The sequence below is a fragment of the Mesoplodon bidens genome (genome assembly GCF_964165515.1).
Source record: "Mesoplodon bidens genome assembly, chromosome: 10".
Classification (NCBI taxonomy): Eukaryota; Metazoa; Chordata; class Mammalia; order Artiodactyla; family Ziphiidae; genus Mesoplodon; species Mesoplodon bidens.
In genome coordinates, this window is record NC_138172.1 from 46,229,492 (window position 1) to 46,245,062 (window position 15,571).

General features: G+C 39.7%; 1 protein-coding gene across 6 annotated transcripts in view; it reads left to right on the plus strand.

Moving 5' to 3' along the window:
- Window positions 1–15,571, plus strand: part of NKTR (natural killer cell triggering receptor) — a 49,922-nt gene that overhangs the window by 30,420 nt on the left and 3,931 nt on the right. For 5 of the 6 annotated variants that reach the window (XM_081246391.1, XM_081246394.1, XM_081246393.1 and 2 more), the window contains 6 exons: window positions 5,636–5,723; window positions 6,217–6,362; window positions 7,741–10,626; window positions 13,413–13,508; window positions 14,472–14,528; window positions 15,017–15,121. In XM_081246391.1, the coding sequence (XP_081102517.1) occupies window positions 5,636–5,723; window positions 6,217–6,362; window positions 7,741–10,626; window positions 13,413–13,508; window positions 14,472–14,528; window positions 15,017–15,121 (3,378 nt within the window). The remainder of the gene's footprint in view (window positions 1–5,635; window positions 5,724–6,216; window positions 6,363–7,740; window positions 10,627–13,412; window positions 13,509–14,471; window positions 14,529–15,016; window positions 15,122–15,571) is intronic. The other variant, XM_081246392.1, reaches the window with a different exon arrangement.

The window sequence follows — 15,571 nt, forward strand, 5'->3', positions numbered from 1 at the left end:
GAAGAGTTAATATTGAAGCCTGAGAAGTTACGCACATGTCCCTGTTCACAGTCAAGTCTCTACACGTGGTTATTGTTTAGTTCATTAGATATTTTAAAATTCTGTATTTTTCTCATTTTAAAAAGCTATTATGAAATGGGCTGTATCTTTGAACTAATAGCTTAACATACTGATGTTTTCATTTTTTAAAATTGAATGTTCTCTTTATGACAGTTGTGTAAACCTTTTTAGTGAGCTTTGTAAGGTATCAGTAGTTTTGCTGTTAATTATATTATTATATTATATATAATATAATATATTGTGAACAAATTTTAGTGGAATCCTTCTTTCTGAAAATACAAGACACCATTCATTGATCAAATCCATTTGGTTTTCAGAAAGTAGGAAACTTGTAAGGTCAGTTTCAGTGTCATCTAGCGGGGGTTGGCAAACTATAGTCATCCATGGGCTAAATTCGGCCTATTGCCTGGCTTTGTACAGCCCATGAGCTAAATGTGGTTTTTATGTTTTTAAATGTTTGTGGAGAAAAATCAAAAGAAGAATAATATTTTGTGACGTGAAAATTACATGAGATTCAAATTTCAGTGTCCATAAATAAAGTTTTACTGGAACACAGCCACATCCGTTTGTTCACTGTTTTTCTTGGGCTGTTTTTGTGTTACAGCAGCAGAATCAAGGAGTTGCAGAGAGTTTGTATGTGGTGCTCTCATCGCTTTATATGCTGTTCAGTGCACTACATATCACAGTGATGCAGTTGTAACTCTCCAGTATTTCAGGTGCTACACATAAAATCCATCTGTGTGGAAAGATATTTTCAGAGATGGAGTATGTAAAAATCTCATTACAGATCAGCATTACCAGAAGAACAGTATTAACATTATCTTCTTTGATAGGGGATACTGAACCCTAGTTAAATGAAGTGAAATGTTATTCTCCCTAAAAAAGAATTCCACTGTCCTTAGTAGATCTGTGTCACAAAAAAATGATACTTTCGAATTTCATGGATAAAACATTTGTGAAGACTTGTTTTCTTTCTGTTACATAGTCATCTTAATTTTCTTCTTGGCCTAAAAATCCTAAAATACTTTACTCTTGGACTCTTTTCTTAAGAAAAAGTTTGCCGACCCCTGTTATCTGGTATTTTTAAAGTAGTTTATACCGCTGTCTTGTATTTATGGTTGAATATTGCTAGTAAGTTTATTTGGTCATCACTCTTCTTTGGTTACATAACATCTTTGGAGGTTATATTCTGCAGAATTATTTAAAATCATAACTGGCAGGTAGTTGTGTCATACAAAGATAGCGAGTTGATCTATTTCATTAGAATGTTTGAGATTTGATCAGTTGTTTGGGAGCTAGAATTGAGTGCTAATAATGCAAGGCATGCAAGGATAAGAAACAGGGGCTGTCAACCTTAGTGAGCTTGCCACCTTACTGAATTTACCAGCAGTTAAGCTCATTATCACTTATAATTCACTTAGCGAAAGCTGGGTTCCACGCTTGCTCTAATTCATTTGTTCTCATATTCAGCTGCACTTCAGAGTAATTTGACAAGCTTTTAAAAATACCAGTTTCTGGGCCATACAGCACATTAAGTCAGAATGTTGTGGGGAGGAGGTAGAGGGTGGCAGCATTGGATCAGCATCTAAAAGGTTCCTGGGTGAACATTAATTTGTGCCGAACACTTAAGAGGCAAGTCATTTGGTTCAGTGCTTTGTTCTTCATGAGGAAAACGAGGTTAACAGTTGCCTGCCAAGAGTCCCTGTTACATCTCTCATTGTGAGAATCAAATGGTGTCATGAATATGAAATGACTGAAAAGACTATTATATACTTTTTAGTCAAGGTTTTCTTATAGTAATATTGTATGTTTATCTGGAGCCAGATTCCTGGTTGGGAAAACCCTATAAAATGGTTATAAGAGTCAAGTTTCATTTCTTTCCGTGACCTTGGGCAACATTTTTAACCTCTTAATCTTAAAATTCTTTGTCTTTAAAATGGAGATGATAATAGTATCTACCTCATAGTGTTGTTACGAGAATTAAATGAACTAATGCCTCTAAAACACTTACTAACAACCAGCAATGAACAATCTGAAAAGGAAATTAAGAAAGTAATTCCATAAAATAACATCTAAAAGAATAAAATACTTAGGAATAAATTAAATCAAGGAGGTGAAAGACTTGTACAATGAAAACTATAGGTATATATCTAAAATACTGCTGAAAGAAATTAAAACCTAAATAAGTGGAAAGACATTCTATGTTCATGGATTGGAAGGCTTAATATTAAGATGTCAGTACTACTCAAAGTGAGCTATGGGTTCAGTCAAATTCCAGTAGACTTTGCAGAAATGGAAAAGTCAATGTCCAAGTTCGTATAGAATTGCAGGGTGTCACAAATAGCCGAAACAATCTTGAGGGAGAAGGACAAAGTTGGAGGACTCATATGTCCTGATTTCAAAATTTACTACAAAGCTGCAGTCATCAAAATAGTGTGGTATCTAATAAGAACCTTCTGTGTAAAAAAATAAAATTAAATTTTAAAAAAATAGTGTGGTACTGGCATAAGGATAGACATAGAGACCAATGGAATAGAATTAAGAGTCCAGAAATAAACCCATACATCTATGGCCATTAGATTTTTTTTTCCCCAGTGTCATTTATTATATTGACCTCTGGTTAGTACCTCAGTGGCGTGTGGATTAGGTGAGCAGTGTGAGTCTCTGAGAGGATGGGCATAGTGGACACACTGAGAACATCCAGTGTCTGGTCCCCCATGATTGAGGTTCAGACCCTGAAATATGGGACCTACTCATGGTCTGAGAGCCTCTGTAGCAGAAGAGAAAACTGGTCGATCATGAAAACATTGGAGTATAGACCTATGTTATTTATCCTTCATATTATTGTTTTATTTTTAAAAATTGGCTCCCAGGTGTCCAGAAATGGATTCATTATATTCCTTAGGTTCATGGCACCTCTCATGACAGTGTCACCATTGGCTCATATACTGGCTCAAACATTGTTGACTCATACAAAAATTCAGATTTTTGTCTTCTCTTGAGAAATTGAAGAATCCTCCAAAACATTGGTTCTGTTTCACTGCAAGGCAAAAATTAGTGGCTACTCAGAGTGCTGTCCCTATTCATACCAATCTCTGCTGTCTCCTGACCAAGAGAAGTTGAAGTGTATCACTGGGCTTGAACTGTTATTCTTCAAGTGGAAGAATAATCAAGTGGAAAGTGAACTATTCTGTTGTGTCCACTTCACTGATTTACATTACCTGCCTGTCAGCATTTGAGTTTGAGAACCCTGCTCTGGGGGGAAGCCCTTACTATATGCAAAGCACTGAACTAACAGTTTTTCATACATTATCTCTTTAATTCGTATAAATAAATTGAAGTGTTATCTCTGTTTTACAAGTGTGAAAGCTGAAGCTCAAAGAGCTAAATACCTGGCCTGAGATGATAAAAATTTTAATTTTTGATTCTGAGATTCAAACTTTGCATGGCCATTATATTTTAGATAAGGGTGCAAAGTCCATTCCATGGAGAAAGAATAGTCTCTTCAATAAATGGCGCTGAGACACCTGGATTTCCACGTGCAAAAGAATGAGGTTGGACCCTACCTCACATCATATGCAAACATTAATTCAAAATGGGTCAATGACCTAAGTATAAGAACTAAAACCGTAAAACTCTTAGAAGAAAACATAGGGGTAAACCTTCATGACCTCAGGTTCAGCAGTGGATTCTTCCATTTGACACCAAAAGCATGAGCAATATCAACAAAAAGACAACTCAGTTTAAAAATGGGCAAAGCACTTGAACAGACATTTCTCCAAAGAAGATGTACAAATGGGGAACAAACATGTGAAAAGATATTTAATATCATTAGTCATTAGGAAAATGCAAATCAGACCCACAGTGAGATACTGTGTCTCACCTACTAGGACGGCTGTAATTTAAAACAAAACCCCAAAAAACTAATGTCCGTGAGGATGTGGAGAAAATTGGAATCCTCATATATTGCTAGGAGGAGTCTAAAATGATGCAGCTGCTGTGGAAAACAGTTCGGTGGTTCCTCAAAAACTTGAACATGGATTTACCATGTAACTCAGCATGTCTACTCCTAGGTGCATATCCAAAAGAATTGAAAATAGATTCAAACAGATACTTGTACTCCAGGGTTCATTGCAGCATTATTCACAGTAGCAAAAACGTGGAGACAACTCAGCGTCCACCAACAGATGAATGGATAAACAAAATGTGGTGTATATATGTATATACAATGGAATGTTATTCAGCTATAAATTAGAGGTTACCAGAAGCTAAGGGAGTGAGGGAAATGGAGAGGTATTGCTTAATAGGTAGAGTTTCAGGATGAGGTGATGAAGAAGCTTTGGAAAGATAGTAGTGATGGTTGCACAACATTTTGAGTATAATTAATGCCACTGAATTGTACATTTAAAAATGGTTAAAATGGCCAATTTTATGTTACATATTTTTACCCAATTAAAAAAAGTATGTTTAAAATGCTTATTGATATAACGCCTGACACATAGTAAGTCCTCAATAAAAGCTAGCCATTATGTTAATAATAACAGATACAAAACAAAACTCAAGTATGAAAAGACTTCTCAGGCATGGAGGACTGTAGCTGCCATAAAAACTATACTCTTAGAATTACCCATAAGATAAAGTAGCAGATTCAGAGCATTGAAGGAGGGGCAGCTCATAGTAAAGTGGGGTAGACAAACAAACTATTAAAAATATAAAATAAGGGACTTCCCTGGTGGTCCAGTGGGTAGGACTCTGTGCTCCCAGTGCAGGGGGCCCGGGTTCAATCCCTGGTCAGGGAGCTAGATCCCACATGCATGCCGCAAGTAAAGAGCCCGCATGCTGCAACTAAAAGATCCCCCATGCTGCAAGTAAAGATCCACGTGCCACAACTGAGACCCAGCACAGCCGAGATAGATAAAATAAATAAATATTTTAAAATATATATATATATATATATATATATATATATATATATATATATATATAATAAAATTTAAAACTGTTAAAAACACTTGAGCATTAGAGTCAACAATACTTCAGGATTCCCTAAGGACATTACTGTTTTGACAAGAGACATCTAAAAAAGGATTTTTTTGAAAGTAGTTCTGTACTTTAAAACATTGATACTAGTATCGTGTATTTCTACTCAGTTGGGTTACTTTTTTTTTTTTTTTTTTTTTTTGCCGTACGCGAGCCTCTCACAGCTGTGGCCTCTCCCATTGCGGAGCACAGGCTCCAGACGCGCAGGCCCAGTGGCAATGGCTCATGGGCCCAGCTGCTCCGTGGCATGTGGGATCCTCCTGGACCGGGGCACGAACCCGCATCCCCCGCATTGGCAGGTGGACTCTCAACCACTGCGCCACCAGGGAAGCCCCGGGTTACTTTTTTTTTAAGTTTCTGTATTTAAAGGATTTGCTTAGAAAGTTAGGTTAATGTGGAGTGCCTCATTCTGCAAAAGTGTTGAATCTAAATGAAGTGTTTTTGTATGATAGGAACATAAATTCTGCATTTAAAAAAAACACTGAGAAAACTGCCTAGCATTTGCTTTTTTAAAATTTTCAATCTTCTTTTCCAGGAAGATTCCTGATATTACACCCATTGTAAATGATCAGAAACCATCTGTATCAAAGTCTGGACGGAAGATTAAAGGAAGGGGCACAATTGTATGTGTGTTAAAACTGGACTTTTTTCAAATTACTTATCTTAAATGGTAAAATGTTTTTACCTCTAGGCAAGATCCTAGCTTTAATCTTGGGTATAGTGCAAAATCTGTCCAAGGAGCTAGTTGTATTCTATATAGTTATGGGAAGGCACTGCTGTTAGATTAGTGTTTACTGCTGTGTTTGAATGGGTTTGAATATGAAATGAATGTGAAATAATCTGTATGCTGAGAAATGTTAGTATATTGAATAATCTAGGCTAATGAATATAACCATTAGGACTTCAAAGAGGAAATTTTTATGTGTGATTACAGGTGAGTCTCCAGCTTTCTCATTTTTTTTAATTTGACATAACTTCATACCATCTTCTTGGTACTTCAGTCGTTATTGCCTTTGAATGGCATCAGAGATTGGGTCTTATACCTACCTCTGTCCTATAGCAGATTACAGTTAAGAGATATTTTGAAGGTAGTTATTCCTAACTTTTTTTTTAAAGCGCTATCACACACCTCCAAGATCAAGATCCTGTTCCGAATCAGATGATGATGATAGCAGTGAAACTCCTCCTCACTGGAAAGAAGAAATGCAGAGATTAAGAGCATATAGACCACCTAGTGGAGAAAAATGGAGTAAAGGAGATAAGTAAGTATAAGTACAATCCTGTGTCCTCTATATTTTAAGTCTTAAGGGGATAGAGACATATTTCTGGACTTTTCACTAAATATTTACCTTTAAAATTAGACTGTGACCAAAGAGAATACATTTGGGAATGCTTGGTGAAATGGGAGGAGGGCTGCTTGACTTTGGGTGCTTTTAAATCAAAATTCTCTTTTCCCTCACAAGACTATAACCTGAATTTCCTGAATTTCTTAAAGATTTCTTGTTCAATTTTAGAAATAATCAGGACTTTAAAAAAATTATATAGCAGATTCTTTCCTAGCCTGTTCTCATAGTCACTAATGAATAAATGGGTAGATAGGGAAATCTGTACCCAGTGTGTGTGTTAACTTCTGACCCCAGGGACTTTTGTTTCTTCAGAAGTGTATCCATCTCCTGTCTTCAGTGACACTCCACAGTGCAGTATTTTAGAAATAGGGCTGGCCCCAGAATAGCTAGTGCAAAATATACCAATGGGACCCCGTGTAATTGTTCATGGTAGAATTCTGTTTTTCTCTGTGGGCATCCAGCAGAATGGTTCAAAGTTAGAAGAGGGAGGAAAAGGTGTGCGTCTGCTGTGTGGAAGTGGTATAGACACAGTGGCACTGAGAACTCTCAGTTTTGAGCCCTGACATTACCACTGAGATATTGTAAAGTCTGCATCTATTTTCATGTACTTTCCCCCTAATTTCTATACTAAGTAGTTTAACTAAAACCATAGGGGAACGTTGTTGATTACCTCTATGAGGCTGAGATAAAAACGGTAGTCATGTTTTTAAGGAATTCCCTGGTGGTCCAGTGGTTACGACTCAGGAGTTTTCCCTGCTGGTGCTTAGGTTTGATCCCTGGTCGGGGAACTAAGATCCCACAAGCCGTGCAGCCAAAAAGAAAAAGAGGCTTTGCCTAAAGTTCGGGCAGTTATCCTGTATCTGCAGAGAATTAACAGAATTGTTTGGGAACTTGCTTTGATTCTCCCTCAGGAATTATTCCTGGAGGCAGAGTGGTATTGAGTGGATGATAGCCAGGAATTCAGTAGGTCAGCAGTGCTTTTGTGATTGCTATAGTTGGTTTGCTTTTCAAAACTATTTTCCTATCGAATTTGAAACTTCTTGGCTTGGCTCTGAAAAAAATCCTTTGGTAAGTCTGATAGTAGTGATCTCTTTGAAATTACAAGGTCGCGACCAGGCCTATCAGCTGTTGGTTTATCCTTCCTACGTGTGCTTAAAGTGTTGACAGAGTCAGTACTGGGTTGTTAACTAAGCTTTTGCTGATGCATTTGTATTGACAACAAATGTGTTTTCATTTTAAAGCATAGAAAACATGCTTGTAAATAATTGCGTGCATATTATGTCCTTTTCTATAGGTTAAGTGACCCCTGTTCAAGCCGATGGGATGAAAGAAGCTTGTCCCAGAGATCCCGATCGTGGTCCTATAATGGATATTATTCAGATCTAAGTACGGCAAGACACTCTGATGGTCACCATAAAAAACGCAGAAAAGAGAAAAAGGTTAAGCATAAAAAGAAAGCTAAAAAGCAGAAACATTGCAGAAGGCACAAACAGACTAAGAAGAGAAGGATTATTGTACCATCTGACATAGAATCCTTAAAATCTTCCACCCGAAGAGTGAAATCCTCATGTGATAGAGAAAGGAGATCTCGTTCTTCCTCATTGTCATCTCATCACTCGTCCAAGAGGGACTGGTCTAAATCTGATAAGGATGACCAGAGCTCTTCAACCCATTCCAGCAGAGACTCATACAGATCAAAATCTCACTCACAGTCTTATTCTAGAGGAAGCTCAAGATCAAGGACTCCATCAAAATCCTCATCACATTCTCGAAGTAGATCAAAGTCCAGATCTAGTTCTAAGTCAGGGCACCAAAGAACAGCATCAAAATCACCAAGAGGAACAGCCTCTCAGTTAAGTGAAAATAAACCTGTTAAAACAGAACCTTTAAGAGCAACAGTGACACAAAATGAAAATGTTTTAGTACAACCAGTGGTGGCGGAAAATATTCCTGTAATACCACTGAGTGACAGCCCCCCTCCTTCAAGGTGGAAGCCTGGACAGAAGCCCTGGAAGCCCTCTTATGAACGAATCCAGGAAATGAAAGCTAAAACAACCCATTTGCTGCCCATCCAAAGCACTTACGGTTTAGCAAATGTTAAAGAGACTGGTAGTTCATCATCCTACCATAAAAGAGAAAAAAATTCAGAAAGTGATCGGAGCGCTTATTCAAAATACAGTGATAGAAGTTCAGAAAGTTCACCAAGGTCAAGGAGTAGATCTTCTAGGAGTAGATCTTATTCCAGGTCATACACAAGATCTCGAAGTTTAGCTAGTTCACATTCAAGGTCTAGGTCTCCCTCATCTAGATCTCATTCACGAAATAAATACAGTGACCACTCACGGTGTAGTAGATCATTTTCATACTCTTCTGTTAGCAGTGATGATGGAAGACGAGCCAAGAGAAAATTTAGATCCAACGGGAAAAAAAATAACACCTCAAGTAAAAGGCACAGCAGCAGCTCTGAAAAGACACTTCGTAATAAATATGTCAAAGGCAGAGACAAGTCTTCATGTCATAGAAAGTACAGTGAAAGCAGGTCATCTTTAGATTATTCTTCAGACAGTGAACAGTCAAGTGTTCGGGTTACGCAGTCAGCCCAGGAAAAAGAGAAGCAAGTGGACATGAATAATAAACAAGAGAAAAACAGAGATGAAGAGAAATCTAAGCCTGAACGGGAATGCCCTCATTCAAAAAAAAGAACTTTGAAAGAAAGTCCTTCTGATCACTTTAGAAATGGCAGTAAGCCCAAAAGGAAGAATTATGCTGGGAGTAAATGGGACTCTGAGTCAAACTCTGAACAAGATGTAACTAAAAACAGTAAAAATAATTCCCGGCCATCTTCTGATAAGGAGGAAGGTGAAGCCACTTCAGATTCTGAGTCAGAGTTGGGTGAAATTCACATCAAAGCCAAACCAGCAACTAAGTCTTCAGCAAATACTTTACTGCCTGATGGTAATAGTGCCTGGAAATCAAGCAAACAGCGGTCATCAACCTCTGATTCTGAGGGGTTCTATTCCAATTCAGAAAACAGTAGAGGAAAACCACACAAGCATAAACACAGTTCAAAGGAGCATCTTAAAAGGGAACATACCAAAAAAGCAAAAGAGAAATTAAAAGGGAAAAAAGATAAAAAACACAAGGCTCCAAAACGAAAACAAGCATTTCACTGGCAGCCTCCACTAGAATTTGGTGAAGAGGAGGAGGAGGAGATTAATGAAAAGCAAGTTACTCAGGAAGCAAAAGAGAAAAAACAACTTTCTGAAAACAGTGAAGCCGTAAAAGAAAATATTCCCCAAACTGAGAAGCCCTGTGAAGATGGCAATCTTTCAGGTAAACATAATCCAATAACGGTTTCATCAGATGCTGATCAGCCTACTAAAGATGATAGTAAACTCAGTGTGTCTCCCGCAGCTTTAAACACTGAGGAAAATGTAGTCAGTTCTCCCCCGAACATTCAGCATATTGAAGAGAGCATTCCAGGCGGAGTGGAGGATCTGCTTCAAACAGATGACAACATGGAGATTTGCACTCCTGATAGGAGTTCCCCAGCAAAGGCCGAGGGGGCTTCCCCTCTAGGAAATTCAAGGCTTGACACCCCGGATATAGGCATCGTTCTAAAGCAGGATATGCCAACAGAGCATCCTGAGGCAGAGTTGGGAAAACAGGAAAGCAGAATGTCAGAAAGCAAAACGGTGGGTGAGGTGGGAAAACAGGACAGCAGCTCCGCCAGCTTGGCCACTGCTGTAGAAAGCACTGTGAAGAGAGAGGTGGCTGAGAAAAGCCAGACCAGCCTCATGGATAATAAATGGAAGCCCCTGCAAGGTGTGGGGAACCTGGCAGCACCATCTGCTACTACATCAAGTGCAGTGGAAGTTAAGGCACTGACTACTGTGCCTGAAATGAAACCACAAGGCTTGAGAATAGAAATTAAAAGCAAAAATAAAGTTCGGCCTGGGTCTCTCTTTGATGAAGTAAGAAAGACAGCACGCTTAAACCGGAGGCCAAGAAATCAGGAGAGTTCGAGTGATGAGCAGACACCTAGTCGGGATGGTGATAGCCAGTCCAGGAGTCCAAGTAGATCTCGAAGTAAATCTGAGACCAAATCAAGGCACAGAACAAGGTCTGTCTCCTACAGTCACTCAAGAAGTCGATCGAGAAGTTCCACATCATCTTACCGGTGAGCATTATTCTCTTTTCCTTTTTTTCTCCCAAGGAGAGTCTTGTTATTGTTTTGCTTGGAAGAACATCAGAGTTAGGGACAAGATCACTATTTCCCAATATCTGGGAGGGAATAAAGAGAAAGCTTGTGCTGTGTGACTTACAGAGCAGACTGAAGACACAGGGAGTGGAGATTTCAGGGGAAGAAATTTGGGCTCAGGGTAAAAAAAACTATTGCTGTCAATTAAAGCTCCGTGGCAATTGCAGTGAGTTGCTGTGATAGGTGGCAAGTTCTCCATTTTTAAAGGAGTGAGGCTGCTCTCTCTACTGTTAGTGATGCCTTAGAAGGGAATCTTGCATTTACAGAATATGTAGGATTTAGAGATCAGTAATCTAACCCTCCATTTTATACAAGTGGAGGGTGAGGGCCAGAGAGGCAAAGTTACCTGCCGAGGACATGCATCTAGTTGCTCTTTATTCAAGGGGCAGGAAATGGTAAAAATGATCGTCTTAAGATTGATTGGTTGATTTTTGGTTCAAGTTACGTCTAACTTTTGTCAGCAGCAATAGACTGGCTAATGCAGAGAATGAGCTTTTTTTTTTTTTTTTTGCGGTACGTGGGCCTCTCACTGTTGTGGCCTCTCCCGTTGCGGAGCACAGGCTCCGGACGCGCAGGCTCAGCGGCCGTGGCTCACGGGCCCAGCCACTCCGTGGCATGTGGGATCTTCCCAGACCGGGGCACGAACCCGTGTCCCCTTCATCGACAGGCAGACTCTCAACCACTGCGCCACCAGGGAAGCCCCCGAATGAGCATTTTTAAAACTAAAAAAAATTGGTGATGGTGGTATGAAGTTAACAAGTAATTTGTATTCTTTTCTTTTCCTTGTAAATGTTTCATGGTTTTGCCTCACTGCCTCTGACTCATGTCCTTTACTACGTTGTGCTTGATTTTCATCACTTGAACGTAAAATGCAGTAAGAATCTTTAACTTTTTTTCTTCCTAGTTATCTATCAGTCATTTTCTTCCCTTACCCAGATTTCTTTAAAAATAGGAGCCAACATTTACCATCTACAGTAACCATCTCCCATTTACTCTTCAGTTGCTTGCCGTTTGTATTGTGCCTTCCCTCCCCCATCTCACTCAGCTGACTAAGATTTTCAGGTACTTCCTCATGGCCAGTGCCAGGGCATGTTTTCAGTCCCTTCAGTCCTTCTAGAAGCCCTCTGCTAGCTCTCCTCATTCCTTCTCAGACCATTCCATGCTTGAGTTGTTGGCGTCTCTACCTCCTCCTGCTCTGACTCCCAACAAGGCCCAGAGAGCTGGTGAATCCTGGCCTTTTCTCTCCGGGTTCATATTCTAGATGAAGGTGCCTGTTGAGCTACTCCAGCCTCCTGTCCGCTCGGTGTGTACTTACCGTTTACACTCAGACAGCTCTGAGCTGTTGGTGACGCTGGCCATTCTCATCTGCCTTCCTGCCCCTGCCTTTGGAGTGGGTGGTATTTCATTTCATACATGAAGACAGTGAGGCATGGAAATGCTAAGAAATTTGCTCTTAAGTTGGGCAGCTCACAGATAGTAGACTGAGATAGCTAAACTTTGCCTCCCTGTTTTGGTTACTTACGTGGGCCTGACTTCCCTTCTGGCCTGCAAACTCAGTGAAGTCAGGGGCTGTTTGCTACTCATCTTTCATTCACCTAACAGAGTCGCTCTATAATTGTTCGTTGAGTAAATGACTAGGATCTCACGAGAACAGAATGTGTCTTTGCCAGTAAACTGCATCTGTCTTCCCAAACATAAGTACGTACTGAATAAAACCTATGAAGATATTACCTGAGTAGCACATACACAGGGGTATTGTTCAGTTCCTGAATGACAAGCATAAACTAGGGGAAGCAGGGTGGGGGCAAAATTGCATTAAGTTTCTTGTTTGTTTTATTAAATATTAAATAGGTATAAATTTTTTTAATGATTAAGGTATAAAAAATAATTTTAAATGGTATCTGGCTTTAAAAATAGAGCTTTGCAGCCGCAGAGCACAGGGAGATCAGCTCGGTGCTTTGTGACCGCCTGGAGGGGTGGGATGGGGAGGGTGGGAGGGAGGGAGATGCATGAGGGAAGGGATGTGGGAACAGATGTATATGTATGACTGATTTACTTTGTTATAAAGCAGAAACTAATAAAAAATTTTAAAAAATAGAGCTTTGACATACCTAATGTAGTCCTACCCGATGCTACCCTACTTTCTCTCTTTTCTCCTAGAGTTAAACATTATTCTAAACTTCTATTATAATTTTGTTGTTTTTCTTTGTAGCTTTACTGTAAATGTTTCTATCTATATATAATGTTGCTTTTGCTTGTTTTCAAACAAAATCCTTTTTTGTATGTATAGATATTCTACGTTTGCCTTTTTCACTCAACATTATGTTCCCAAGAGTTACCTCTGTTGATACGTGGCAGCTGTAGTTCATTTTCCTACTTTAGAATATTTCAGTATATATCTGTGTTAATTTTTTTTTAACCCATTCTACCGTTAATGGAGATTTGGATTGTTTCCTCTTCTGGTATTACAGGTAGGGCTCCTAGGAACATACCTGTATCAGCCTTTTCTGTTTTCTCTTTATTTTATTCTGTTCAGGTTAAACCCTCATTAGCCGTCTCTGTGATACCCACTGTGAGGAGTTCGTGAGAGACCTTTCCAGAGACCTTTCCTCTTGTTGGGTTTTCCCCCTCCTGCCCTACTAGTAATTAGTTTTAACAGCATAATGAGTTAACATGATTTATATTTTTTCAACTCGTACTTGTAGATCAAGAAGCTACTCCAGAAGTCGGAGCAGAGGGTGGTACAGCAGAGGCCGCACAAGAAGCCGGAGCAGTTCCTACCGCAGTTACAAAAGCCATAGGTGAGCTTGTGAATCCTGTCCTACTGTGGGGTCTCCATCTGTCTTCTTTTGAAGGCCTGCCCTGCACAGGCAGAGTGGGGTAGCTGTTGAAAAGGATCTTGTCATTGCTGACTATCAGACAGGCCTACTTTCTCACCTAATTCTTTCTTTCAAAGAGCTATTGGATTCTTACTGGCTGTTCTCAAGATGGGATCTTATCAGAGTGAGGAAAGAGAAGCAGTAGAAGTATCTAAAAGAGGCCCTGACTACTACCTGAACCCCCAGTACATCCTCTTTAACCTAAGTTTCCATCTGCAGTCATCTCTTGACTCGGGTTAGATATTGGGAGAGGAGGACTATTAAAAGAGGACAAAGGGGCTTCCCTGGTGGCGCAGTGGTTGAGAGTCCGCCTGCCAAGGCAGGGGACACGGGTTCGTGCCCTGGTCTGGGAGGATCCCACATGCCGCGGAGCGGCTGGGCCCGTGAGCCACGGCCGCTGAGCCTGCGCGTCCGGAGCCTGTGCTCCGCAACGGGAGAGGCCACAACAGTGAGAGGCCCGTGTACCGCAAAAAAAAAAAAAAAAAAAGAGGACAAAGGAAGAAGTGTGTGTGTGGTGGGTGACCCCAAGTTTCTGGTTTCCCCAGCTTCTTCCAGCCCCCTTTTGCCTCTCAGGTATTTACCACTGCTGCAGCTTCGTTTTACTTACAAGTGTGCCACCTGTGTCTTCCCCCTTCCCCACCCAGTTCCTCCCCAGCGACTTTCTTGATGTGCACCTCATAGAAGAATTGTGTAAAACTTAGAACCTCTTATGAAATCCAACATGCTTTTTAAAAAAATTCCAATATACTTTTGATATGAAAATGAAATAAATATGGCTGCTGGATTTCATTGTGTTTTCTCCTTGATGGGCAAATAAATGTCTAGATTTTTGATGTAGCCTGTCCTGATCCACACGTTGATAGCCCCTCATGTGATTCCTATTAGGACGTCCAGCAGGAGCAGATCCAGGAGCAGCTCGTACGATCCCCACAGTCGGTCCAGGTACGGACAGGGATTGGGAAGCCACCTGCGGGGGCAGAATTAAAAGGGCCTTGTTTTATAAAGCCCTTAATTCCCTTTTAAAAGGTGTTGTATGTTATTGAAAAACATATGTTTGTCTTTTTGAACAGTTTTTAATCTGTTGGCCCATTGTGCTCTAGTGTCAAAAGTGATAATTGATGTCGAATTGTAATGGCAGGGATTTATTGACTATAATTGCCTAATAAGATCCACGAGATTCAATTGAACTAACTCAGTGTTAATTTTGTGATATTTTTCAATGCAGAAAGGAAACTATAACATTTTTCTGTTTAATACGGTAAGTCTGATTTGGGGCAGTTGTTAAATGTTTCCAGTACTTGTTCTGCAGATGTGTCTTCGTACTGTCATATAGTGCCCATGTCCTAAGAGGATACTTAAGAACCTAAAAAGAAACGGGAATGTATGAGTATTTGAATGGGAAGATTTAGTGTTTGTTATTGCTGTTAAAGCAGGTCCTACACTTACGATAGCTACTATAGCAGGAGTCGGAGTCGAAGTAGAAGCCAGAGGAGTGACAGTTATCACCGAGGCAGAAGCTACAATAGGCGGTCCAGGTGGGTCTCTGTTCTTTCAAGCACTGTAAGTTACTGTGGGCACTTGGGGTGTGGGGTGAGAGACTGCTGTAGAAGAGAAAGCACCATCTTCTAAGGACAGAAATACTTCTTTCTCTTCCTGAACTTCATCAACCCAAAGGCAGTTACTGAAAGTGGCCTTTGTATTAAGAGTTGCTGGTGGTTGTTAATGTTTGAATCTAAAATGGATTTTTAAATATTCACATATCCTTGGACAAACATTTCTTTTGGAAGGAATAAGGAGAGAAGGCTACTCAAACCATGGCCCGTTCTTTAAATAGGGTTGCTTGCTAGAACTAACAGCCAATTTGTCAGTGTTTTAAATTTTAAAAAGGTAATATTTTTTAAAATGTAACATATAAAATATAATAATCACTTAGGATTGCAGTTTATGTGGTTAAAAATGTTTATATATTATATGTATTTATAGAT